The 26541-nt window shown below is 35.9% G+C and overlaps 1 protein-coding gene across 5 annotated transcripts in view; it reads left to right on the top strand.

Annotated features, from left to right (window-relative positions):
- EXOC6 (exocyst complex component 6) overlaps positions 1 to 26541 on the top strand; it is a 224773-nt gene that overhangs the window by 63910 nt on the left and 134322 nt on the right. For all 5 annotated transcript variants that reach the window (XM_054503919.2, XM_054503918.2, XM_063669987.1 and 2 more), the window contains 6 exons: positions 65 to 112; positions 201 to 291; positions 4698 to 4743; positions 14559 to 14763; positions 20874 to 21029; positions 25065 to 25133. In XM_054503919.2, coding sequence (XP_054359894.1) covers positions 65 to 112; positions 201 to 291; positions 4698 to 4743; positions 14559 to 14763; positions 20874 to 21029; positions 25065 to 25133 — 615 coding nt within the window. The remainder of the gene's footprint in view (positions 1 to 64; positions 113 to 200; positions 292 to 4697; positions 4744 to 14558; positions 14764 to 20873; positions 21030 to 25064; positions 25134 to 26541) is intronic.

Genomic DNA, 26541 nt, shown 5'->3' on the forward strand with positions numbered 1-26541 from the left:
GAGCAGTTACATCAGGGCAGTTTTATGCATATTTGTCTAACTAAGGTGAAATTAAATTTTTAAGGTGCAAGTTACTGATACCAACCGAAGGTTTCAAGATGCTGGAAAAGAGGTGAGAAAATGATACTTTTCTGTGTATTCAGTATGTAGTTGTTCTTTAACTGTTTGTTTAAAAATATGAACATTCCTTCTTTTCTAAGGTGATAGTCCACACAGAAGATATCATTCGATGTAGAATTCAGCAGAGAAATATTACAACTGTAGTAGAAAAATTGCAGTTATGCCTTCCTGGTGAGTTAAACTTGTCTATAATAAAATGTTTGGCTTGGTAAAGTTGTAATTTAATAATAGCAAGTAGTGATTCTTTAGTATGGGAATTACAGATTATTTGGTGATTGCCTCACAACACAGACCATGCTTATCTTTCAGGTTCATTTTATTCCCTGAATTTTCATGCTTTTGTCATGTTAGAAAGCTCTTGTTTGATTATATGTCACATCAGTTTCCTTAGAACAGCAACTTCTACATTTCCATTTCCTTTCGGCCTCTTTTGCCCTTTGTCCCCCATAACCCTTTTTTGTTTTTCCTCGGAATACTTTCCCATGGGTAGAGTCTTTTGGTTACATTTTCTCACCTTTACCTAATTTGCCTGATTTTTTACCTCTAGTTTTCCATTGTTTTTTGTTTGTCACTTAACAGGTTGTTTTTGCTTTGCTCACAATCTCATTGTGCTGATAAGGTAAGAAAAACATCAAAAGAGCCGGATCTTCACCATTCTTGCCTTTCCTCCTGTATTTTGGAAACGCTGTTTCTGGTCTCTTTGTTAGGGCTAAATATTACTTGGGCATCAGATAAATTCTGAGGAAATTAACTAGTATTTTCTTTACCTGGATTTAATATACTTTAAGTTGGATGCATTCTGTTCAAACAAAAGGAAGCAGGTATATGACTTTTTTTCTTTTTATTTATTTTAATTTTTAATTTTTTTAGAGATAGGGTGTCACTCTGTTGCCCAAGCTACAGTGCAGTGGCATGATCATAGCTCACTGCAGCCTCGAACTCCTGGGCTCAAGCAATCCCCTTGCCCCAGCCTAGTGCTGGGATTACAGGCATGAGCCACCACACCCGGCCTTATTTTTTTATTTATTTATTTTTAATATAGTAAGCTAAATCCATCTTTTGTCCCATTTTTAAACTTATTATTGTTTTTTTTTAGGAAGGAGCCTAAACCTCCATATTCAGCAGAATAGAATGAGATGTTTTATATGCCATATATATATATATATATTTTTTTTTTTTTTTGGCGGAGTCTCACTCTATCTCCCAGGCTGGAGTGCAGTGGTACGATCTCTGCTCATTACAACCTCCACCTTCTGGGCTCAAGTCATTCTTCTGCCTCAGCCTCCTGAGTAGCTGGGATTATAGGCGCCACCACCATGCCTGCCTAATTTTTGTATTTACAGTAGAGATGGGGTTTCACCATTTTGGCCAGGCTGGTTTCAAACTTCTGGCCTCAAATGATCTGCCTGCCTCGGCCTCCCAAAGTGCTAGGATTACAGGTGTGAGCCACTGCACCCGCTATATGCTATTTTTATAATGTAAATTTAGCTTAGACTACAAATTATATTGTTAAAACTGTTAACAGATTTTATTGGCTAAAAAAATTGTATTATTATTATTATGATTATTTGAGACAGAGTCTCACTCTGTTGGCCAGGCTGGAGTGCAGTGGCTTAATCTTGGTTCACTGCAACCTCAGCCTCCCAAGTAGCTGGGATTACAAGCATGCGCCACCATGCCTGGCTAATTTCAGTATTTTTAGTAGAGGTGGGGTTTCACCATGTTGGGCAGGCTGGTCTTGAGCTCCTGGCCTCAAGTGATTCGTCCACCCCAGCTTCCTAAAGTGCTGGGATTACAGGCGTGAGCCGCTGCGCCTGGCCTGTTTTTTGACTTGTGAGAATTGCTTTTCTTTTTTTTTAGAATCAATGAAATTCTACTCAGCTTAATCTCTGATGGACCAGGTATATTTACATAAAAACTTTGAGTAAATAAAATGGTGGCTTATTATGTTAAGTTGCAGGGTTGAGAAACCTATTTCCTTATAGTCATGTTTAATAATACCTCTTTGCCACCGGCAGGTGCGTTGTAATAGCCATGAAGATGTCCTCTAAGTTTGAATGTTTTGTCCCTGTCTGATAATAAACCTTAAAAATTGGGTACTGATGGAATGAGCAAGAGTCAAATTCAGCTTATTCCCCTACTGGGCTACGTAAAATAGAGAAATAAAGGGAAGTAGACATCAGCTGTTTGTTACTGCTACTGTCTTTGTTTTTAAAGCTAGGCCGCAACTCTTAGTTCATATAAATGTTGTGTTCGTAATGGCCACAGCCAGAACTACCTGCTTTCCTCTATTCATCTTTCTGTCCTACTATCCACTTATAAATGTGTGTGTGTGTTTGTGTGTGTGTGTGTGTGTCAGGCATCATGGTAGGTACTGGAACTATAAAGATGGAAATGACACAATCTCAGCTTTTGAAGGATCCTACAATCTGTGAAAGGAAAATAAATCTTGGGACCCCAAAATCACTAAGCCAAGAAAAAAGTCAAGCTGGGAACTGTGTCAGGCAAACCTGCCTCCCATTTTCCTCCTGAGTAAGATAGCTACAAAGATAAGAAGCTACATACTCCCTCACAATTTGCCCACTGGAAATTCCTTGTGGACAAAGGACAGACAGAACTCAAAGTCATCCCTCTTAGGCTCACCTGAGACAAATGCATATCTGATTGCTTCCTCTGCCCTTTTATTTGTATAAAAATGCAGATTCACTGGGCCAGACTAAATTGTATATTCAGTGGAAGGCTGATCAAGGACTCAAAAGAATGCAACCTTTTGTCTCTTACCTACTTCTAATCTGGGAGCCCCCACTTCTGAGTTGTCCCGCCTTACCAGACTGAACCAATATACATCTTACACGTATTGATTGATGTCTCATGTCCCTCTGAAATGTATAAAAGCAAACTGTACCCCTGATGACTTGGGCACATGTTTTCAGGACTTTCTGAGACTGTGTCATGGGCATGCCCTTAATCTTGGCAAAATAACTTTCTAAATTGACTGAGACCTGTCTCAGATACTTGGAGTTCACAGATCTTATGGGAATAAAGACAAGTAAGTTATCAGTTACAGTGCAGTTGCCTAACTCCTCCATGAATTAGGAGGAGTATGAAAGGATATAAGAAGTCATAGCTTGGGCATGGTGACTCATGACTGTAATCCCAGCACTTTAGGAGGCTGAGGTGGGAGGATCATTTGAGGCCAAGAGTTTGAGAACAGCCTGGGCAACATAGGGAGTCCCTGTCTCTACAGAAAATTAAAATTAAAAAAAAAAGTTAGCCAGCTGTGGTGGCGCACCTGTGGTTCTAACTACTGGGGAGGCTGAGGTGAGAGAATTACTTGAGCCCAAGAGGTTGAGGCTGCAGTAGGCCATGATCGTGCCACTGCCCTGTAACCTGGGTGACAGAGTGAGACCTTGTCTCAAAAAAAAAATCACGGCATAAACAATGCATTTATTTTCCTGGTGTATTAGTTTTTACTGTTTTTGAGGAAAGCATTATTTTTATATGGAAATAGTATGAGGTAGATATGAAATTTACATGAATTGTTAAGATTGGAGACTTCAAAGAAAGTTTATACTTATTGCAGCAGGCTCTCTCCCAGTTTATGTGTTCCCTCTAATGCTTTGGTTGGAAAATGTGAAAAAAATTACATTACAATATAGAGGCTATGATAGAGATATACATAGGGTCCTGTGAGGCGACAGAGTCAGGGTTGATTCACTATAGCTACCACTGCAGTTTTTATGGTTTTCAGACACATAAACGATGTTTTTTGTAAACTTGGAGACCCCTAGGAGGAGTCATATGACTGTAGAAAAATCTGGAAAAAAATGTCGTCTGTCCATACTGTAGAGGGGAAAGCAAAGTGTGTACTCATTCTGTACTTTGAAATTCTAAGTTTAAAGGGTAAAAAGGTTTAAAACCTTTTTAGTGACACTATATTATCTTGGCAAAGAATAATTTATTGAATAATTGCATTCCTTTCTAGCAAACAATTGCATTTGATAGAAAGGATGAAATGAATAAAGATGCTTTGTTATGTTTATTTCTGGCTGTATTATAATTCACTCCTACTGCTGTAAGCTTTTGACATTTTTCTTTCTTTGTGGATTTGGTATAAACTTTTGTTTATAGTGAGTTTAACACAAGTGTGTTATTTTACTTGGTATGTTGAGTCAAAAATCAGTGAATCTCACACTCAACTTTCTCTCTCAAATAACTAAAGTCTAAAGTTCCAGTTCTATTTCAGGGAAGAAATATTAGTAATCTCTGGATAGGATAATTGTTAGTAGGCTAGTGTCTCAGTTATACGTGTTAGCATATACAAGTGTTCCAGGTTCAGTATAATACATTTATATGTATATGTGTGTGTGTATATAATAAAATGTTCAGTATATAAGGAAATTAACATGTTTTCATATACTTGAAGTATCTAACATTTTATTTGAAAATATTAGCCTAACTCAAGGTGTAGAAGTTTAATGAATTTGTAATACACTCTTTCCTGCTTTGATTATTTTCATGTCTCAAAATATTTTCTTTTCATTTTGAAAGCTAAAATGTTATATTTTTTAATGCAGTGCTAGAAATGTACAGTAAGCTGAAAGAACAGATGAGTGCCAAAAGGTGAGTTGGTTTTTTTCTTATTGTTTTAAATAAGAATTTTTTTCTATTATTGAAAGGACAGATACATTTACTATAAATCATAGTGAATCATGAGTTTTGCTTTCTTCATTACCCTAACCTTTGTACTTAAAATTTGCGCATCAGGATAATCCACTAAAGCAAATCTTAGCCTTTTATTAATAAATCATGGTCCTTTATAAATGATATCAAGGATTGGTAATGTTGATCAAGTACAAATAGCCGAACAGGAATGAAAATATTGATTAGCTTACCAACATACTAATATTGCATGTAACTAAGGGCTAAGTGCATATTGTGGAAGGAAAAGAGTGTAGGCAGTTATATTTTGACAATCTGAGTGAATGTAGTAGTTCACATTCTGTTTTATAACTCAAATGCATATATGACAGATGAAAAAGAAAGTAATTTAGTTTATTGATTGCCATAGGAGCATTGGATATAGTGATGTTTAAAATATTTTAAAGATGAACAGTTTTGCCCAGGTGTCATGGCTCATGCTTGTAATCCCGGCACTTTGGGAGTCTGAGGCAGGAGGATCACTTGAACCCAGGAGTTTGAGACCAGCCTGGGCAGTATAGGGAGACCTCATTTCACCTCCCTACCCCCTAACCCCCCAAAAAACAAAAAAACAAATGATTCAAAAGTAACGTAGAAAAACCAGAATAAATTAGACAATTTGGACTAGGGAAAAAATGATTTCTTCTTGGTTAGTAGCTACTTAATTATCAGAACACATCTTATACAGACCTATAGTAAAAGATGTGTGTATGTCCTGCTTCATAGTGCTACATGTTGAATTTCATTAGGCTTTACCAGTTAATACAATTTAGTAGAATGATTTTTTCCCTGTAATGAACAAGCCAAAAACTATTCTGAAAGTCTTATTTTCTTTCACGTATGTATTAATAATATATTCTCTTTTTAAATCAATGTTATATATCCTCACATTTTAAAGATTCAAATAATTGCCCTACGCGTTTGCTGCCAAAAAAAAAAAACAGATATCACCTTTCCTATTTCCCATTCACCATTCCTTCTTTATAGGAGCAAAAACTTTTACCTTTTTTAATGGATTATTTTGGTATTTATATTTATGTCTTTAAATAACTGACTTTTAATTATTACCATATTATTTTCCAGTTTGGGGCATTATCGGTTTTTCAGTAATATAATCTAATATTTATACTCACATTTTTTCAACTATCCCCAAAATGTCTTACGTCTTTTTCCCTCCCTGAAAACATTGATTCATACGTGTTCTTTTGTCCCTTTTAATCTAGAACAGTCCTCCTGTTCTTTGTTTTTTTCATGGAAGAGTCCAGGTCAGTTCTCTTGTAGACCAGGGCATTTTGGATTTATCTAGTTGTTTCTTCATGTCTAGATTCAAGTTAAAAGGTTTTGGCACGAGTATGACATAAGTGATACCTCACATTGCATGATATCAGGAGGCTTATAAAGTCATGTTGTCCTTAGGTTATGCTAAATTTGATCATTTGGTTAAGGGGAAGTCTACCAGATGTCTTTTGAAAAGGTATATTTTTCTCTTTGCAATTAATAAGTAATATGTGGGTCCTGTTTCCTAACAGGTTTTCACCCAGTAGTTTTACCATTCTTGCCTTAATCTGTTATTATATTGGATTTACAAGATGTTGATTTTAGAAATTCTATTATTTCTTAAACATTTATTAACTGGATTTTTTATATATAAAGAGGAGCTTTTTATTCCCCACCACCACCTTTTTTCTTTTTTTCCGATTATGGCTGTGAACTTATGCATTTTTAAAATAAATATATTATAATTTATTATTGTCATTATTCATTTTGGTGCACAAATTGTTTCAGATTTAATAAGAGAAACCTCTCAAGCCAGTTCCTGTGTCTCTGTCTTTGAGTATTTTTGTGTTTATTGTACAGTAAGGTGTTCCAAGCTCTCACTGTGCTTTTTTTTTTTTTTTGCCTCAGATCTGGAAGCAGCCATTCTCCAGGGTACCCTAGCTCCTTTTAGTATTAATGGTATTTAGAAACTAAGATGTATGGGTTGGGAGCAGTGGCTCACACCTGTAATCTCAGCACTTTGGGAGGCTAAGGCAGGCGGATCGCTTAAGCTCAAGAGTTTGAGACCAGCCTGGCCCATATGGTAAAACCCCATCTCTACTGAAAAAAAAAAAAAAATAGCTGAGCGTGGTGGCGCGTGCCTGTAGTCCTAGCTACTGGGGGGTTGTGGGGGGTGGGTGCTGAGGCAGGAGGATCTCTTGAGACAGGGAGGCAGTTGCAGTGAGCTGAGATTGAGCCACTGCACCCCAGGCTGGGTGAGAGCGAAACCCTTTCTCAAAGAAAAACAAAAACAAAAACAAGGAACTAAGATGTATGTGCTAGGTGGACTTATTACACACACACACACACACACACACACACACAGTTTGAAGTTGTTAGTTTGTGACCTACCTTTTCTTTCTTTTAGAACATTCTCTTTGTCCTCTGTGGTCTATCATTTCCTGATGATGTGCTTTGATGTGGTGGGTACTTTTTGTGGTGGGTACTTAGTGAGCCTTCTTTTAATCTGGAAATTATCCTTTAATCTCATAATATCCTTAAGCATTAGGAAGTTTTTTTGAATTATTTTTTCCTTCTGTTTTCTTGATTATTTCTCTAGGATATTAATAGTTCAGTCTTCTAGATTGGTTCTCTAATTTTCTTATCTCTTCTTTGACATTTTAAAATCTCTTTTTCTGCTTGCTTTTTTCTCTGTGAGATTATTTCATCTTTACCTTCCAAAGGTGGTGCTGATTTTTAAAAATTTCTGCTAATTTTTAATTTCTAGGAGCTCTTTTTTGATCTCCAAATTTTTTATTTCAGGTAGCCTCTTGTGTTTGCTTTTTAGAGATTCTTGGAGTTGTAGACTTATGACTTGTACATTTTTGTTTATGTTATACTAAAATAAACATACCTGTGTAGCCACCAAGTTTAAGATGTTGAATGTTATTGCCACCAAAAGCTTTCTTATACTTCCTCACAGTCACTGCCACCAAAACAAGATGCAGAATACTTCCGTTACCCCCACAGTTTGCTTGTACCTCTTCCCAATTTCTCCTCCCTTCTCTAGAAATAACCACTTTCTGATTTTTAGCATCGTAGATTGGTTTTGTGTTTTTAGAATTGATATAAATGGAATCTTCTTCACTCCCGATAATGTCTTTAAAATTTGTCTGTGGTTGCATAATTTCTTTTTATTGCTAGAATTTGTTTATCTATCCATTAGTTGCTATTTGGTTGGTTTCAGGTTTGTGGGTATTATGAATAAGACTGCCATGAAATTAAGGTACAAGTCTTTTTTGTAGGTATATGTTTATATTTCCATTTAGTAAATATATAAGAGTAGAATTGCTCAGTGATAGCATAAATGAATGCTATACTTTTTAAGAAACCGTTAAATACTTTTCTATTTAAAATATGATTTGAAAAATAGACTTTAAAAATATAATTTAAAAAATAATTATTTTAGTAGTACCGTTTACGCTTCCATTAGCAATGTATTAATATAAGAATTTCATTTGCTCCACATCCTTGCAAACATATGGTGTTTAATTAGTTTGTTCTAGTTAAGCCATTTTGGTAAATATAAAATAGTATCTCATTGTTTCAATTTGCATTTTCCTGATGACTGTTTATCAGTCATTTTCCTGATGACTGTTTATAGATCAGAATAAACAGATTTTTTTTTTTTTTTTTTTTTTTTTTACCATCAGTGAAATCAGAGGTAGAAAAATCATGGGTTTAGACTGTAGAAAGAAAGGATTTAGGTTAGACACAATCCAGGGCATCTAGATGATAAAGGTTTGGGAATGTTGAATTTCAGTGGCAAGAAAACCTTTGGAATTGACTTCTCTAGAGATCTTTAAGTATCATAAGTGCCTTTTTATTTGGTATTTGGCTGTTTGTATGTTTTCTTTTGTGAAGTGTCTGTTCACATCTTTTGCTTATTTTTTTTATTTAATAGATTTTATTTTTTAGAGCAGTTTTAGGTTTACAGAAATATTAAACATAAAGTACAGAGTTCCCATATACTTTTCCTCTTCTTTCCAAGCAGTTTTTCTGTTATTAATGTCTTGCATTAATATGGTACATTTACTTTAACTGATGAACCAATATTGACACATAAGTATTTACCAGAGTCCATAGTTTTACAGTAGAGTTCACTCTGTGTTGTACAGTTCTGTGGATTTTGGCAAACATATATCATGTATCTATTACAGTATCATACAGAATAGTTTCACTGCCTGAAAACTTTCCTGTGCTCCCTATCTTTCCCCATCCTTCCCTGCTGTGAACCCCTACCAGTTACTGAACTTTGTACTGTTTCTATAGTTTTGTCTTTTCCAGAATGTCAGATAGTTGAAGTAATACAGTATATATATAACACGTTCAGACTGGCTTATTTCGCTTGGCAATATGCATTTAAGGTTCCTCTGTGTCCTTTCGTGACTTGATAACTTATTTCTTTTTTATCACTGAATAATACTACATTGTATGGATGAACCATAGTTTATCCATTCACCTTTGAAGGACATCTTGTTGCTTCCCAGTTTTGGCAATTGTGAATAAAGCTGCCATAAACATTTGTGTGCAGGTTTTATGGATGTAAATTTTCAATTAATTTGGGTAAATACCTGGGGATGTGATTGCTGGATCATATGGTAAGACTATGTTTAGTTTTGTAAGAATCTGCTAAACTGTCTTCAGAAGTGGCTGTACTATTTTGCACTCCCTCCAGAATGAATGAGAGTTTCTGTTGCTCCACATCCTCCACAGGATTTAGTGTTGTCATTTTTTCGGATTTTGCCTATTCTAATAGATGTGTAATGATATCTCATTGTTATTTTAATTTGTAATTCACTAATGACACATGATGTTGAGCATCTTCTCACATGTATGTCTTCTTTAGCGAGGTGTCCAAGTCTTTTGATCACTTTTTAATTTGGTGGCTTATTTTTGGATTGTTGAGTTTTAAGTGTGCTTTTTATATTTTGGATTCAAGTCCTTGATTCAATTTGTGTTTCGAACATATTTTCTCCCAGTCTGTGGCTTGTTTTTTCATTTTCTTAACAGTGTCTTTAAAGAGTAGGAAGTTTTAGTTTTAATGAAATTAAATTGGAAAAGTCCAGTTTACCTTTTTTCTTTCCCTCATGGATTGTGCTTTGGTGTTTCTAAAAACTAATTGCCAAACTCAAGGTCATCTAAATTTTCCCTTGTGTTATCTTCTAGGGTCTTAGAGTTTTGTGTTTTACATTTAGGTCTATGATCTATTTTGAATTAATTTTTATAAAAATTCACTTTATAAAAAGTGAAGGTCACTGTTTACATTTATTTATTCACTTTTTTGCATGTGAATGTCCAGTTGTTCCAGCAGCATTTGTTTAAAGAACTACTCTTTTTCCATTGAATTTCCTCAGTTAACTGTATTTGTGTATTTCTGTGCTTTCTGTTTCATTTTAACCTACTTGTTAATCCTTTCATCTTTACCATACAGTCTTTAATATTATAACTTTATACAGTATTAAGTCTTGAAGTTGGGTAGTGTCAATCTATCCTTCAACTTTGTTCTTCAATATTGTGTGGCTATTCTGGGTCTTTTGCCTGTCTATATAAACTTCAGAATCATATTGTTGATATTCACAAAGTAAGTTGCTGGGGTTTTGATTGGGATTGCATTGAATCTGTAAATCAAGTTGGGGAGAACTGATATCATCAGTTGATGATATTGAGTCTTCCTATTCATTAATATGGAATATCTTTCCATTTGTTTAGATTTTCTTTAATTACTTCTATCAGAGTTGGTATTAGTTCCAGAAAATTTTTTGTTGAAGGTTTTTACATAGATACATTTCATGTTACCTGCAAAGACTTCTGTTTCTTTTTTCCCAGTCTTAATACCTTTTTTTCTTGTCTTATTTCATTAGCTACTACTTCCATGTAGTATGATGTTGACTAGGAATGGTGAGAGGGAGCTTCTTTGCCTTGTTCTTAATCTCATGGGGGAAAAGCATCTTGTTTCTCACCATTAAGTATGATATTAGCTTTGTATAATTTCTGTTCCTTTAAATTTGTTAAGGCATGTTTTGTGGCCCAGAATGTGATCTGTCTTGATGTCCCATGTGAGCTTGAGAAAAATGTGTATTTTATAGTTGTTGGATGAAGTATTCTATCAATGTCAATTAGATCCAGTTGATCGATGGTACTGTTCAGTTCAACTATGTCCTTATTGAATTTCTGCCTGCTGAACCTGTCAATTATTGTTAGAGGCTTGCTGAGGTCTGCACTTGTAATAGTGTATTTATTTATTTTCCTTTACAGTTCTATTAGTTTTTGCTTCACATATTTTGATGCTCTGTTGTTAGTTACATACACAGTAAGGATTGCTATGTCTTCTTGGAGAATTGACCATTTTATCATTATGTAATGTTCGTTATCCCTAATAATTTTCCTTGCTCTGAAATCTGCTTCATCTGAAATTAATATAGCTGATCTACCTTTCTTTTGATTAGTGTCAATATGGTATATCTTTCTCTATCCCTTTATTTTTTATCTCTTTATGTCTGTACATTTGAAGTGATTCAGACATCATATAGTTGTGTCTTATTTTTTCCACTTAGAATTTAATAAAAATTTTGTACTTTTTCATGTATCTTGTAAATTTTTTTGTATGCAGGACATTGTATTTAAAAAGAATAGAAGAGACTGAAGTAACCAATTCTATGGTAGGACAAACTCTGGTGAAATGGAAATGCCCAAGGGAAGGCAAATGAAGTAAGAACAGTGGCATAATTTGTACTTTGTAGGCCAGAGAATCATTAGAGTACTCACATGTTCTCCATTTAATGATGACATGTACATTTTTTGAAGTATCTTGTATTTATAAAAACAGACACCTTGTCAGAGGTTTAACATATAGGGAAATTTGCTCTACTTTGTTTATTTTTAAAAATCAGAGACTTAACGTTCCAACTATAAGGACATCATTACCTTATAATAAAAGACTTTACATATAGGATAATAATTTGTTTTAAAATAATTTATAAGGTAAATTCCATTATATATTGTTGAATAGAGTATGAGCTTACAGAACTGGAAGTGTAGATATATGACTGGATGGAAATGTGGCCAAATGCTGATGAGTTAATTATAGCATGATAGCATCAGATCATAGGTGCTTTTTATATTCCCCTTATAGGTTTTGTATTTTTCTAGTGGTTATGGATTACTGTTATAATTTTGTAAAAACAGCATTATGTGTATCTAAAGGAGAAATGGTAATCTATTGTGGTGCTGTTTTTGCTTACATTTAGAAACAGATAAAACGTAGGAGATTTGTGGCTAAATTTTAGAAAGGATCCAGGGTCTGGTCTCTGACTTCTGCTTTCTGCCTAAGATGATAAACTTTCTATATATCTTCACCTGAATTTTCCCAGAAAGCAGAGTCTGAGGTAAAAATCATGTATTTTACTACTCTTTTAGGGAGTATAATCCTAAGGAAGTTCTCTGAATCCTAGTTTTAGGGAAAGGGAAATGAGACAGGAAAGTTGAGAGAGCAAGTATGAGGGTGAGTTATTGAGTTATTTAAATACCTTTAGGGAGGTTGTATATGTTATTGCAAATCATAACCTTCCCTCCAGGAAGAGGAAACGAGAACTTATCTCTGACTTGCTTTTCGTATTGGTTAAGAGTTCAACCCCCTGACCTTCACTCTCTACATTTCTGGGTTGTGCATATATGGGTGCTAGGTAAGTCTTATGACCTCTCATGCCTCTGATAATGTCTCGTGGGAGCACCAAGATGGGAGGTGAGAGATGAGCGGCATGAAGGGAGGCACAGTTGTGCTATGAAGTAAGTTGACTGTGTCTGTGGTATGTTGCAAAAGCTACTGGTAATACTTTTCATTTATTCTGCATCACTTAGGATTTCAAATACATTGTAGACATTAGCATGAATTTTCAGAAACCATACCTGTTGTAGAGAGAATACTTTTGAAATATACCTAGTTCATATCAAATCAGGAAATTAGTCAAGGATCAGATAGTGTGGTTTGACTGTTAATTGATCTGTTGCATTTAAAATGTTATGGGTTACACTGAAAATACATAATTCATTATTTCACTTCATCTAAGCCTTTAATATCTCAGGCATTATCAAAATTATTGTAATGACATCTCTCCTACCCATACCACCACCTAAATATTTTAGTTTCTGACCAAATGTACATTTTGTTTACATTATAAGCATTCTGATGTTTACCAAGATAAAATTTAGATGGTCTAATTTTTGAATTAGTTGTAATATTTTGTGACAATTTGCAGAACATACTCTGTCTTTGAGAGTATATGCCAGAAAACTGATTGGTATTTTAAAACAGCTTTTGAATATAACGTCTTTTTTTTTTTTTTTTTTTGAGAAAGTTTCTTACTCTGTCACCCAGGCTGGAATGCAGTTGCACGATCTCACTGCAACTGCCATCTCCCAGATTCAAATGATCCTTGTGCCTCAGCCTCCTGAGTAGCTGGGATTACAGGTGTGCACTACCATGCCCGGCTAATTTTCATATTTTTAGTAGAGACAGGGTTTCACCACATTGGCCAGGCTGGTCTCGAGTTCCTGATCTCAGGTGACCCGCCCACCTTAGCCTCCCAAAGTGCTGGGATTACGGGTGTGAGCCACCACACCTGGTAGGTCTTTTCAACTTGCTTTTGTTTTCACTTATGTCTCATAGTTTCTATCAACTTACTTTGTTTTGCCTTTTTTGTACATTAGTTAATGCCTTTTCCTGCTTTTAATGTTATCCAATTCAATAGAAAGATATAGAATACTATGTAATTAATTTTTAAAATTCCTCTACCTAACTCTCAAATAGATTTTTGGTGCTGATTATTATTGTAGGAAACTGACAGTTTGGTAAGGTCTCAGTCCAGCTACCAATTAATATGGTTTCTTGGCCAAATTATATACTCTTTTTCGTATTTTAGTTTTCTCATCTATAGAATGCTACTTGTAATATCTGCCATAGAAGTGTACCTCATAGAAGTCTAAAGAGAACTAAATTATGTATATGAAAATATATGTCAATTTATCTAGGGCAAAGGCTACACTTTACTAATTTCTGCATACCCAGCATGTCACACTATGAAACAGTAGCCCCCAAAGCCCAAAAGAGGAAATCTTACATTCAGTAAATATTTGTTGAATTGAAAAAGCACTCTACCAGTGTGGATTTTTACCTGTTTTTTTTTGTGTGTGTGTGTGTGTGATACTTAACAGTATTTCTAATTGCCTTAAATAGTAGTATGACATTTTTTAAAAAGTTGAATAAATTTTATTGTAATTAGAATTATATTCATGTTATGTAATTTTTGTGTGGTGATACTGTGTGGATGGTATTATGATGGGAGACAGAATACAAAATCATATAACAAATCACTAAATGTTATAATTCACAAGTTTGAAACAATTATACATATTCATTTAAGGTATTAAGATGCTATCATAATGCTTTTGATGTTATAGATTCAGATGAAGTGAAATAAAGAAGTTTTACATTAATGTATGCCATCAACTTTGAGCTTGTGGCTTGTTTATGTGGTTTATAGTTTGTCCTTGACAAATGGATGTAAATATTAATTTTACTTATTTTAACTATGACTAGGTCCTTTTTGATGAATAATCAGTGTAAAACTGATTATTTAGACTTACTTGTAAAAATACTGTGATAAGAACTTTTTATAGAGTTTTTTTTTAACTTCTCACAGGTACTATTCTGCCCTAAAAACTATGGAACAATTAGAGAATGTGTACTTTCCCTGGGTTAGTCAATACCGGTTTTGTCAGCTCATGATAGAAAATCTTCCCAAACTCCGTGAGGATATTAAAGAAATCTCCATGTCTGATCTAAAAGACTTTTTGGAAAGCATTCGAAAACATTCTGACAAAATAGGTGAAACAGCAATGAAACAGGTGAGATTAAAAAATAATTTTGATTTAATATTATTTAGTAATACAGGATCTGGAAAATATCCAAGGTTTACTTCTTTAACTTACATAAAATGCTTATTTTTGTTTTACCTTTTTCTTATCTTTTCTGGTTATTGTGTAGAAAGGATTCTATCAGTGTTTTCTTTGGCTTCACATTTATTCCTTTTTTAAGTAAAATAAGTCTAACATGAATTCTTTAGTTACTGCCTGAACTCTCAGCATTCTTCTCCATATATGTGGTGTTATGTTATCCTTTACCACCAGCCAAATCTGGTATACAATTAGCTAAACAGTGGCAGCCCCAGAGGCAAGTGGGAGCCTTTTTACGCTAAGATTCTAAACTGTTCTCTATTTAAAACAAATTAAAAGTATTAACTGTGAATTAAAAACTACTACAGTTCAATAATAAACAGACAAACAATGGGAAAAGCCTCAGCAGTTATGAAGTTAATATATCTACCTTTTGAGTCAGCAGTTCCACTCCTAGGTGTTTATCAGTGAGAAACAAAAAACATGGGCTCACGATAGTCATAGCATCTTTGTTCACAGTTAGCCCCAAACTGGAAACAACCCAAATGGCTATCAGAAGGAGAATGGATACACAAATTGTGGTATATTCATACAATGGAATACTACCTAGCAATAAAAAGGAATGAATTACTGATAATGCAACAACATGTATGAATCTCACAGATGTGTTGAGCCACAGAAATTGAATACAAAAGGCACAAACTGTGTGATTCCATTTTTATGCCATTCGAAAGCAGGTAGACTAAGATGAAAAAAATCAGAACAGTGGTTACCTCTGGGTGGGGAAATTGCCTAGGAAAGGACACAAGGGGACTTTCTGGGGAGATGGAAATATTTTATACCATGATAAAAATGTATTTGTCCAACTTGTACAGATCTTAGCTATATATTTCAATGTATATACATCTTACTTAAAAAAACTATAAAAAATAATAAACTATAAATAGAAAACTGTACAAAATAATTTGGGGCAGGGCGGAGTGGCTCACACCTGTAATCCCAGCACTTTGGGAGTCAAGGTGGGCAGATCACGAGGTCAGGAGACCAAGACCATCCTGGCTAACATGGTGAAACCCCGTCTCTACTAAAAATACAAAAAATTAGCCGGGCATGGTGGCGGGCATCTGTAGTCCCAGCTACTTGGGAGACTGAGGCAGGAGAATGGCATGAACCCAGGAAGCGGAGCTTGCAGCAAGCCAAGATCGTGGCACTGCACTCCAGCCTGGGTGACAGAGCGAGACTCTGTCTCAAAATAATAATAATAAATAATAATAGTGATAATAATTTGGGGTATATATGGAGTGAGTGGATAAAGGTATAGATGGAACAAGAAAGTAAAAATATTAGTGGAAGATAAATCATGGGAGTTCATGATATTAATCTGTTTATTTTGAAATTTTTAATAACAAAAACTTTAAAAAATAATGAAATTTTCTAAGAGCTGTTCTTGCAATGTCATAGAAATAAAACAGTGCTCAACACCATTTCTTCTTTTTGTCTTTGCGTTGCATACTCTTACATGATTTCTAATGCTTGATTTTTTTTCCCCCAAGTATTACAAACTACTTTGGAAACTCCTAAGTCTTTCTTACTCATTGTCTCTGGTCAGTGAGGGTCTTCCCCATTGTAGAGCTCCTCACCATTGTATTCTTCCCTTCAATATTACAGTGTTTTCAATACTATTTCTCCTACCTCTGGCCAAGGAAATCTGTGCATGCCATGGGAGTTAAAAACACAACCACTTGGTAAATTTTTTCAGTATGAGAATGCAAACAGTAGTTTAAAGTTAATATTCCATTATACATTTTAATCACAAGTGTCAATGTTAAACTTATCTTCTTTGAACTTGTTTTTCATAGACCAGTTTTGGATTCTTTCCACTTAGGGAGTCCATCAAATCATGGGCCCTAGGATTTAAGATTTACAAAAATTTATTTCTGGGAGAGAATAGACTCTCTTGGTCCACTATCATTTTTTCCTCATAAAAGTTATCAAGCTCCCTATCATTGCAATTTAAACAGACATTTCATACAGAAACCTTTTCTTAGCATCTCTCTGTGGGGATGTTTTTCTTTACAATTTCTTCTTTTGGAAATAACTTCCACAGAGTTGAGAAGTTAGAGAGTTTTCCTTCTAGTGAGAGTTAGACTTCTCAAGATTTGATAACAAAAGTTGTATTTTGTTCTGTCTTGGTATCCCTTCACGCTACCTTTCAATTTCTTGTGGGTTTCTCTCTCTCTGTGTGTGTGTGTGTGTGTGTGTGTGTGTGTGTGTGTGTATAAGAAGCCTCCTGAAGTCTCTCATCAGCTGTGCTCAGTTTGGCAGAGTCACAGTTTAGTTCTGGAATCTTCTAGGTGGCATGAGTGTAAAGCTCATACCTTGCAAAGCAGCCCCCTCCTTTGGGTGCACTCTGTATCCTGTGCTTAATTCCGTGATCTTGTATCCCTTTTATGGATGGATGGTCTTGTTATGTATTCATTTAAATATCTTAAAGCTACCCCAAACCCAGCATTTCTAAAACTAAACCCATTCTCTTTTTCCTAAATCTATTTTTCTTATATTTGCTATCTCAGATAGTATTGCGGGATCTGGCCAGCAGCCCGCAATGCAACGGGGCTCTCTCTTTGTTCCCAGGTGGATCAGCAGGTCAAGAAATAATAGACACACACAAGATAGTGAAAGCTGGGTCCAGGGGGGTCGCCGCGTTCTGGTCCCACGGTGCCTCCAATGCACTGGATGTATACCAGCATTTATTATTAAGTTTAGTGAGGGCGGGGATAGGTTAGTGAGGGATTTAGGGTCACTTGATTATGAGGTGAGATGGTCGCATGGGGATGAAGTAATTCTTTAACATAACATCTATATGTAGAAGTACAGTATACAGAGATAAAAATTTACAATATAGTGTGTGCATCAGTAATTTATAATAGAGCCTTAAAACAGAAACACAGTCTTTCCATAACCTATGATTAGCAAGATATTAATCAGCAGTAAAAGTTGCAACAAAAGCTGGTTACAAACAATCTATAGAAACAGGACCTGAAGCTAGACAACCAGTTAGACCAGAAATTCTCAGAAGGGAGTATGCCTTAACCCTAAAGAGGCCTAGAAGAGCCGTGGCAAGATGAGGGCATTTATAGCCCTATCTTATCCATATGGACAGGCACCCCCTCATGCATCCGTTTATAGGCTCTTCACAAGGGTCTCATTCCATTCCCAGAGCTATGAACATCTGCTTTTCTGGGATAGGAATCTTGGTGATGTGAAACCTCCCTGACTGCGTGTCCATTCATAGGCTCTCTGCAGGGGGAAGCACATCACGCACTGTTGGCTCATTCTGGCAGTCCAACCTGGCATTGTCTTTACACAATCCTGCATGCAGTTTTGTATTTACAATAATCAGGAGCATTTCATCTTTTATTCCGTAGCATAGTTTCAGGAGGTCTCCCTACAAGATAGTAGTGTCTCCTGTTTCCACAATTCCAGAAACTGGGGAGTATTTTAAACTTTTCAGGAGTATTCATACTGTTAATGTTATTTGTTACTAAGTCCTACTTAGTTACTATCAATTCTGCTTCTAAATACCTGTAGATTCTGTTTCCCTGTCTACATAGCTGAACTGTTATATAGAATCATTTGTTTTCCTTATCTGTATTCTCTTCTCCTTTTGGTTACTGTCCTAAAATGCAAATAAGACCACACCACTTCATCTTAAGTGATACCTTGTTACCTTTTACTTAAGTCCAAGTTCCTCAGTCTCATCTTGATACTTGTCTCCCTTCTATGCTCTAGTAGTATCTGCTGTCTTACAGATTTTGGAATATACTAGGTGTTCACCAAGAATGTCCATTCTTTCACATTTCTCAGTCTGATGAATTCCTGCTTTTTCCTCCCAAAAGCTGGCTTGAACATCACCTTGTCTGTGAAATATTCTGCCATCACGCATTACACTGCTGCCAGTGAGAGATGGTCACTTCATCCTCAGTGTGTATACTATTGTACTTTTCACACTACAATTGCTTTTTTTATGTTCTTAACTAGACTGTGAATTTTTTCAGTGAAGGATTTTGCCCTGCTTATTTTTGCCTTCCTGGGATCTAGCTATTATGCCTAACATGAGTGGCACAAAAAAAGTTATTTTTGAAAATTAGTTTAGAGCTGAGTTTTAGGTTGTCTAGGGAGAATTTTTAAAATTCTAACATGAGAGATGAATCCACTCTTAGTCTGATGTTTAATTAGCAATAAATATCTAAAATTTATACTGGGTAAGTTAACATTTTCCATATAATGTTCTCTGGCACACATTTTAATATTGCTCTCTAGGGCAGGGGTTCCTAGCCCCCAGGCCATGGACTGGTACCTGTCTGTGGTCTGTTAGGAACCAGACCACACAGCAGGAGGTGAGTGGCTTGCTAAAGAGGATTACTGCCTGAGCTCTGCCTCCTGTCAGATCAGCGGCATTCGATTCTCATAGGAGCGCAAACCCTATTGTGAACTGTGCATGCGAGGCATCTAGGTTGTGCACTCCTTATGAGAATCTAATGCCTGATCATCTGAGGTGGAACAGTTTCATCTGAAACCATCCACCTGCAAAAAAAGGCTGGGGACCGTTGCTCTAGGGAGAACAAAAGGACTAAATAGTCAAATAAATTTTGAAAACCTGGGTTAAATAAAGTTAAGCGGATTTCTTTACTTATGAATTGTAAATCTCCTAGGAGGAGGATACAATATGTAATATTTATATAACTCATTTGAGCTTAGAACCCTTTTTTCAAGGAACATCTGTTTTTACTGTATGAATGGTTAGTTTTGTGCATAACATAATTTGGAAACAATACTCTAAATAAATGATTTTATACTCTGAGGACAGAAAATCATTGACAAAGTTAGTTTGGGCACAGAGGGAAAGGGAATACACAGGAGTGATAATAATTTTCTCCAGTACCAGCCTCTAGGGGGCAGCCAGGATCAAAGTCTAAGTAAGAGAGGAGCCAGATTACTGCAACTTGCATGGTCTGATAACCGAAGAGTAGAGAAGGGCTGATTGGCAGTTACATATGCCTTAGAGAGAACTTACCTAAAATAGCCAGTGCACGACCTTTCTATGTGCTAACAGAACAGAATAGCAACAATCTGACCCATCAAAACAGAGAGAATGTCTCACAGTGTGTAAGGAAATTAAAATCCTGGAATTAAGTTTATATTTTTTTCTATTTCTGGTAATGAAGTTCTGATAGGGAAGTATTACTAAAATGCCTAAAAGTATGAGGGTTCTCCATTTTTTATTTTGTGTAAATGTTGTTTTTTGTCAATGATCAATTGTGGGATAACAGCTTCTGCATTCTTAGTCTTCACAAACTGTGGGCATTTTCAGTGGGAAGTAAAATAAGCTTGCAACTTGATGTTATAGTTCCTTCTGTGAGGTTAATGGCTAATTCAGGAAGTTGGGAGTATGGCCAAAGAGTGTTGGCCAGTCCCCCTTGCCAACACACAATATGCCAACTGAGGAAATACATGGTTCTACATAATTTTAAGACTGTTTAAAAAGGAAGAGAAGCTGGGTGTGGTGGGTCACGCCTGTAATCCTAGCACTCTGGGAGGCTGGGGCAGGCGGATTGCTTGAGCCAGGAGTTTGGGACCAGCCTGGGCAACATGGCAAAACCCCATTTTACAAAAAAATACAAAAACAAAAAAACCAAAAAAACAAAAAAACATTAGCTGGGTATGGTGGTGCATGCCTGTAGTCCCAGCTACTCTGGAGGCTGAGGTAGGAGGATCACCGGAGCCTGGGGAGGTTGAAGCTGCAGTGAGCTGTGATGGTGCCACTGTACTCCAGCCCGGATGACAGAGTGAGACCCTGTTTTTTTTGTTTGTTTGTTTTGTTTTTTTTTTTTTTAAAAGGAAATGAGAAGGTAAAAATCATGAATAAGAAAGGAGACATCACTACAAATCCTATACCTACAGACATTAAAAAGATAAAAAAAACTATGAACAAATTTTTTGAACCAATTTTGACCATAATCAGTTTTGAAATAATCTGAATTTTTCTCTCTTCAAAATAGGCACAGCATCAGAAAACCTTCAGTGTTTCTCTGCAGAAACAAAATAAAATGAAATTTGGGAAGAATATGTATATAAATCATGACAGAATTCCAGAGGAAAGGAATGAAACTGTATTGAAACATTCACTTGAAGAAGAGGATGAGAATGAAGAAGAGGTAATGGGTTTCTTTCTTTCTTTTCTATTATTAGATAATTTTTTTTCTTTTGGATTGTAATGTACATCTGTGTGATTTAGTCTTCCCATATGCAAAATAAATTTATGTTGTAAAAGTTGTCAGAGTCAAAATGGAGTCAGTGTGTCAAACTTTGACAAAATGGAGGCTGAGAAGGCCGTGAAGGGAGGGCTGTCATGGACGATTTGCCTGGTATCAGGAGCTATCACAATAAATTTTTTGAAACCATAGCTTACTGTATCAGCCCTACAAGGACAGCTAGCCACTTACATGTGAACACTTGTCTGTTTCAAAACAGGCCAGGCACAGTGGCTCACACCGGTAATCCCAGCACTTTGCAAGGTCGAGGTGGGTGGATCACTTGAGGCAGGAGTTTAAGACCAGCCTGGCCAACATGGTGAAACCCTGTCTCTACTGAAAATATAAAAATTAGCTGGGCGTGGTGGTGGGCACCTCTAGTCCCAGCTACTTGGGAAGCTGAGACATGAGAATTGCTTGAACCCAGGAGGTGGAGGTTGTAGTGAGCTGACATTGTGCCACTGTACTCCAGCCTGGGAGACAGAGTGAGACCTTGTCTCAAAAAGAAGAAAAAAAACCAAACAACTATCTTACAAGGTCAATCCAAAACTGTAAAGGCCTAACCATAACTCCAAAATTACAGTCCTTTCTAGCAACTAGTGACACTCACCAGTGAACTTTCTTTCAAAACAATTTGCATAACAATCTGTCTCCCTAATAAAACCCTAACCTCCTTTGTTCTGCAGACATGCCAGAGACCACCCTGGTCTGTGCATGTCATGTTTTTTAATCCTATTTCTTTGTTTATTCTCAAATAAATTTTTTTGCTTGGAAATTTTTCTCTATATATTTTTATTTCGAGTTGACAAAGTCAATCAGACTGTACTGAGCTATTAGGACAATGGAGTCATCTGAAATGTTAGGCTAGATAATTGACAGATAAACACGATTGTAGATTATATTTGTAAATCTCTGGTAGTGGAATCTGTAGTAAAAGTGTAAATCTAATTTTTCTTTTCTTTTTTTTTTTTTTTTTGAGACGAGGTCTCACTCTGTTGGCCCAGGCTGGAGTGCAGTGGCGCGATCTTGGCTCACTGCAACCTCTGTCTCCTGGGTTCAAGCAGTTCTCCTGCCTCAGCCTCCCGAGTAGCTGGGATTACAGGCATGTGCCACCATGCCCAGCTGGCTAATTTTTGTATTTTTAGTAGAGATGGGGTTTCACCATGCTGGCCAGGCTGGTCTCGAACTCCTGGCCTGGTGATCTGTCCACCTCGGCCTCCCAAAGTGCCGGGATTACAGGTGTGGGCCACTGCGCCCAAATCTAATTATTTTTATAGGGATTACTTATATTTGAATTACCTGTTGTCATATTTTTATTTCGTAATGTCTTGTCATTTGGCCTAATTCTGGATAGTCTACCTTTTTAAAAAATTGGTGCTGAAATACTACAAAAATAACTCTACTATGATTGAAGTCTTTTAATGGGAAAAAAAAAAGTTCTGGTAAGTCTAGAAACCTTGAAATTATCCTTAAATATTTTCTTTCTTTCATCTTCTATATCCAAATTCATTCTCTCATTCTTTTTTTTTTTTTAGAGATAGGGCTCACTCTGTTGCCCATGAGTACAGTGGTGCAGTCGTAGCTCACTACAACCTGCAACTTCTGGGTCCAAGTGTTCCTCCCACTTCAGTCTCCCGAGTAGCTAGGACTAAAAGCACACTATCACCATGCCTGGCTAATTAAAAAAAAAAAAAAATTCTTACAGAGACAGAGGTCTCACTGTGTTACTAAGGCTTGAACTCAGATTATCTTGGCCTCAAATCATCCTCTCACTCAGCCTTCCAAAGTGCTGAGATTACAGGTGTGAGCCACCATGCCTGGCATCCGATTGCTTTCGAAAGTTTTTTCTACAGGGCTTGATGCCGTGGCTCATGCCTGTAATGCTAGCACTTTGGGAGGCCGAAGCAGGTGGATTGTTTGGGCCAGGAGTTTGAGACCTGCCTGGCCAACATGGCGAAACCCCTTTCCTACAAAAAATACAAAAAAATTGCCAGGCGTAATGCCTGTATTCCCAGCTACTGGGGAGGCTGAGGTGGGAGAATCACCTGAGCCAGGAGAGGTTGAAGATGCAGTGAGCTGTGATCATGTCACTACATACCAGCCTGGGTGACAGAGTGAGATGCCCATTTCAAAAAAATAAATTATCTCCACAGAATCTTCTATTGAACTTACCTTTTATCGTTTTTTTCAATTTTTTTTAAAAATTTAGCTACTATCATAGGAACCTAGTTATTCCCAATTAATTTATAAGTTTTGCCTTGCCAATGAGATTTTAAATTCTTTTTCTAAGGACATAATTGGGATGCAGTAAGAACTTTTAGTTGAACCATATGACTATGTGCTCATGACTGCATTTGTGAATGGGTGAACAGCTGAGTGTTTACTATGTGCATTTCTTTTTTTTTTTTTGAGACAGGGTCTTACTCTGACACCCAGGCTGGAGAGCAGTTGGCATAATCATGGCTTACTGTAAACTCAAACTCTCATGTTCAAATGCTCCTCCTGCTTCAGCCTCCCAAGTAGTTGGAACTACAGGCACATGCCTGTATATACTATATCCAGTTAATTTTTTTGTATTTTTTGTAGAGATGGGGAACCACTGTGTTGTCCAGGCTGGTCTTGAACTCCTGGCTGCAAGTGGTCCTTCTGCTTTGGCCTCCTAAAGTGCTGGGATTATAGGCGTGAGCCACCACACCCAGCCACTATGTACATTTCTGCTGTATATCTGAGGATGAGGTGATACATATATACATAGTCACACAAATATATATGTAATATATATGTAATATATTTGTGTGAATATGTATGCTCGTGTGTGTATATATGTATATGTATGCATATGTAGTGAATGTCTGCTGTTGTACTGAATACAGACAAATGAACAGCTTTAAACAGTTAAATGCCTTCCTAATGTGGAATTAGTATGTCCTGATTAGTCCCTTGAAATTATTATTAGGTTTTTTTGTCCCTTTAAATTAAATAAATATTTTTGACCTCTGCTTTTTTGTTCTTTCTAAATATTCAGAGGACCTCTGTATTATTTTCTCCTTTGAGGTTCAGAATGTTGAAAATAGACCATCTAGTCTTCTTACTTCAATTTTCCCCTTCCTGTTCTGTGTATCTTTCCTGCTGGGAGCATACCATCATGCCTTACCCTCAGACCTATACATTTAGAGGAGCTTGGTGGTTTCCCTGTTCTCTCAGATCTATTTTACTACTATACTGCACTACATTTTGTTTTTATCATTTTCCCTAATAAGCAGTGTTATATTAAAGATAATTTAAGTTCACTCTGGAGATTCACGTGAGTTCAAATGTGTTCCTTTAAAAAGGGTTTATGTATTTCTCAAGTTTGAGAAACTTTATAGTACTACATTTCATCAATTATAAGGCTTTTTTTTCACATAACATTTCAGAATATAGGATACATCTTAAAGATGATGGTGTTATAGTTTTAAGTGGTGGTGTTTTTTCTTTCTTAGTGGTCTGTAAAATAATACTGATAGTGTCTTTAATTCAATGCAGTAATGACCAATCATATGACATAGCTGCCTAAGAACAGGAACTTTGTCTATAGCCAAACCATGAAATCTATGTATCATTTTTACCCAAAACAGTAATGAGGTATCTAGTTATCCATGGCAGTTTTCTGTTAATCTATCATACATATTAAAAATATACAATTTCTCTCCTTTGTTACCTTAAGTTGAAAACAGTCAACAGTGATAATAAACATACTACAAAGAATAAACTGCTGAAGAAATGCCAAAACAAAATAAAGAAGGTTTTGTGTTTATAGTGTATGCTTTCTATGGGAGAATTGAATAAATGTTGTAACACATAGTTCATGAATCTTCTCGCCTGTCTTTAACTTTACATTATCTAATAGTGATCTAATAGTTTGACCTATAATTTTTTTAAAAATGGTTTAATTTTCAGGTCTTAACTGTTCAGGATCTTGTCGATTTTTCCCCTGTTTATCGATGTTTGCACATTTATTCTGTTTTGGTAAGTATGTTTTATATTTATGTATATATAGCTTTATATTATTTAAAAGGCATGCATGTATTTTAGGCCCTAAGAATTGATCATATGCTGTAAATCTTCACATAATTATTTGTGAAATATCCACTGTGTGTAAGGCACTTACATTTTTTGTTTACTTATCATAGTGTAATTTCAAGTGATATATCATTTCATGTATATTTTAAGAACCTTGTAATAGTATACTTCCATTTCTCCCTATTGCCTTTGTGCTGTTGTTGCATCACAGTTCTTATAAGTTACTTCTACATGTGTATTCCATACTACATTGCTCTTATTTTTGATTTAATGTTCCTTTTTAAAAATAACTGCTTTATTGAGATCTAATTCACATACCAAAAAACTTACCCTTTTAGAGTATACAATTCAGTGGTTTTAGCATATTCACAAAGATGTGCAACCATTACCACTACCTAATTCCAGAAATACCCATTACCCACCCCTCCAACCACTCCCCAAAACGCCAAAAATGTGTATCTGTCTGTTATTAGGTGATGTGTTCTATAGATATCTGTTAGATGTAGTTGGTTTATAGGGTTGTTCACGTCTTTTACTTCCTTGTTGGTCTTCTGCCTATTCTGTTATTGAAAGTGGAAGTATTAGAGTCTTCAACTATAACTGTTGAATTGTCCATTTTTTCTTTCACTTTTGCCAGTTTTTTATTCATGTATTTTTAGGGCCTTGTTGGCAGGTGAATATAAGTTTATAATAGTTATGTCTTTCTGATGGATTGACCTTTTTAAAAAAAATCATAAAATATCTTTCTTCATAATATTTTTTGTCTTAAGGTTTGTTTGGCTTTAATTAGTATAGCCATTCCAGCTTTCTTTTGAGTACTATTGGCATAGCATGTTTTTCCCCATCCTTTTACTTTCAGTCTCTTTGTATCTTTGAATCTAAAGTATGTCTCCAGTAGGTAACACATAGTTCAGTCTGTTTTTTTAAATCCAGTCTGCTGATCTCTGCCTTTCAATTGGAGTGTTTAGTTCATTTGCATTTAATGTAATTACTGATAAGGTAGGATTTATGTCTGCTATGATATTCGCCATTTGTTTTAACATGTCTTATATCTTTTTTGTTCCTCTATTCCTCCATTAGTACTCTCTTGTGCATTAAATAGATATTTTCTTATGTACCATTTCATTTCCTTTGTCATTTCCTTTTCTTTTTTTTTTTTTTTTTTTTTTTTTTGACAGAGTTTCGCTCTTGTTACCCAGGGTGGAGTGCAATAGCATGATCTCAGATCACTGCAACCTCCACCTCCTGGGTTCAAGTGATTCTCCTGCCTCAGCCTCCCAAATAGCTGGGTTTACAGGCACCCGCCACCATGGCCAGCTAATTTTTTGTATTTTTTTAGTAGAGATGGGGTTTC

Source organism: Pongo pygmaeus, chromosome 8 (genome assembly GCF_028885625.2).
Source record: "Pongo pygmaeus isolate AG05252 chromosome 8, NHGRI_mPonPyg2-v2.0_pri, whole genome shotgun sequence".
In the NCBI taxonomy this organism is placed as follows: Eukaryota; Metazoa; Chordata; class Mammalia; order Primates; family Hominidae; genus Pongo; species Pongo pygmaeus.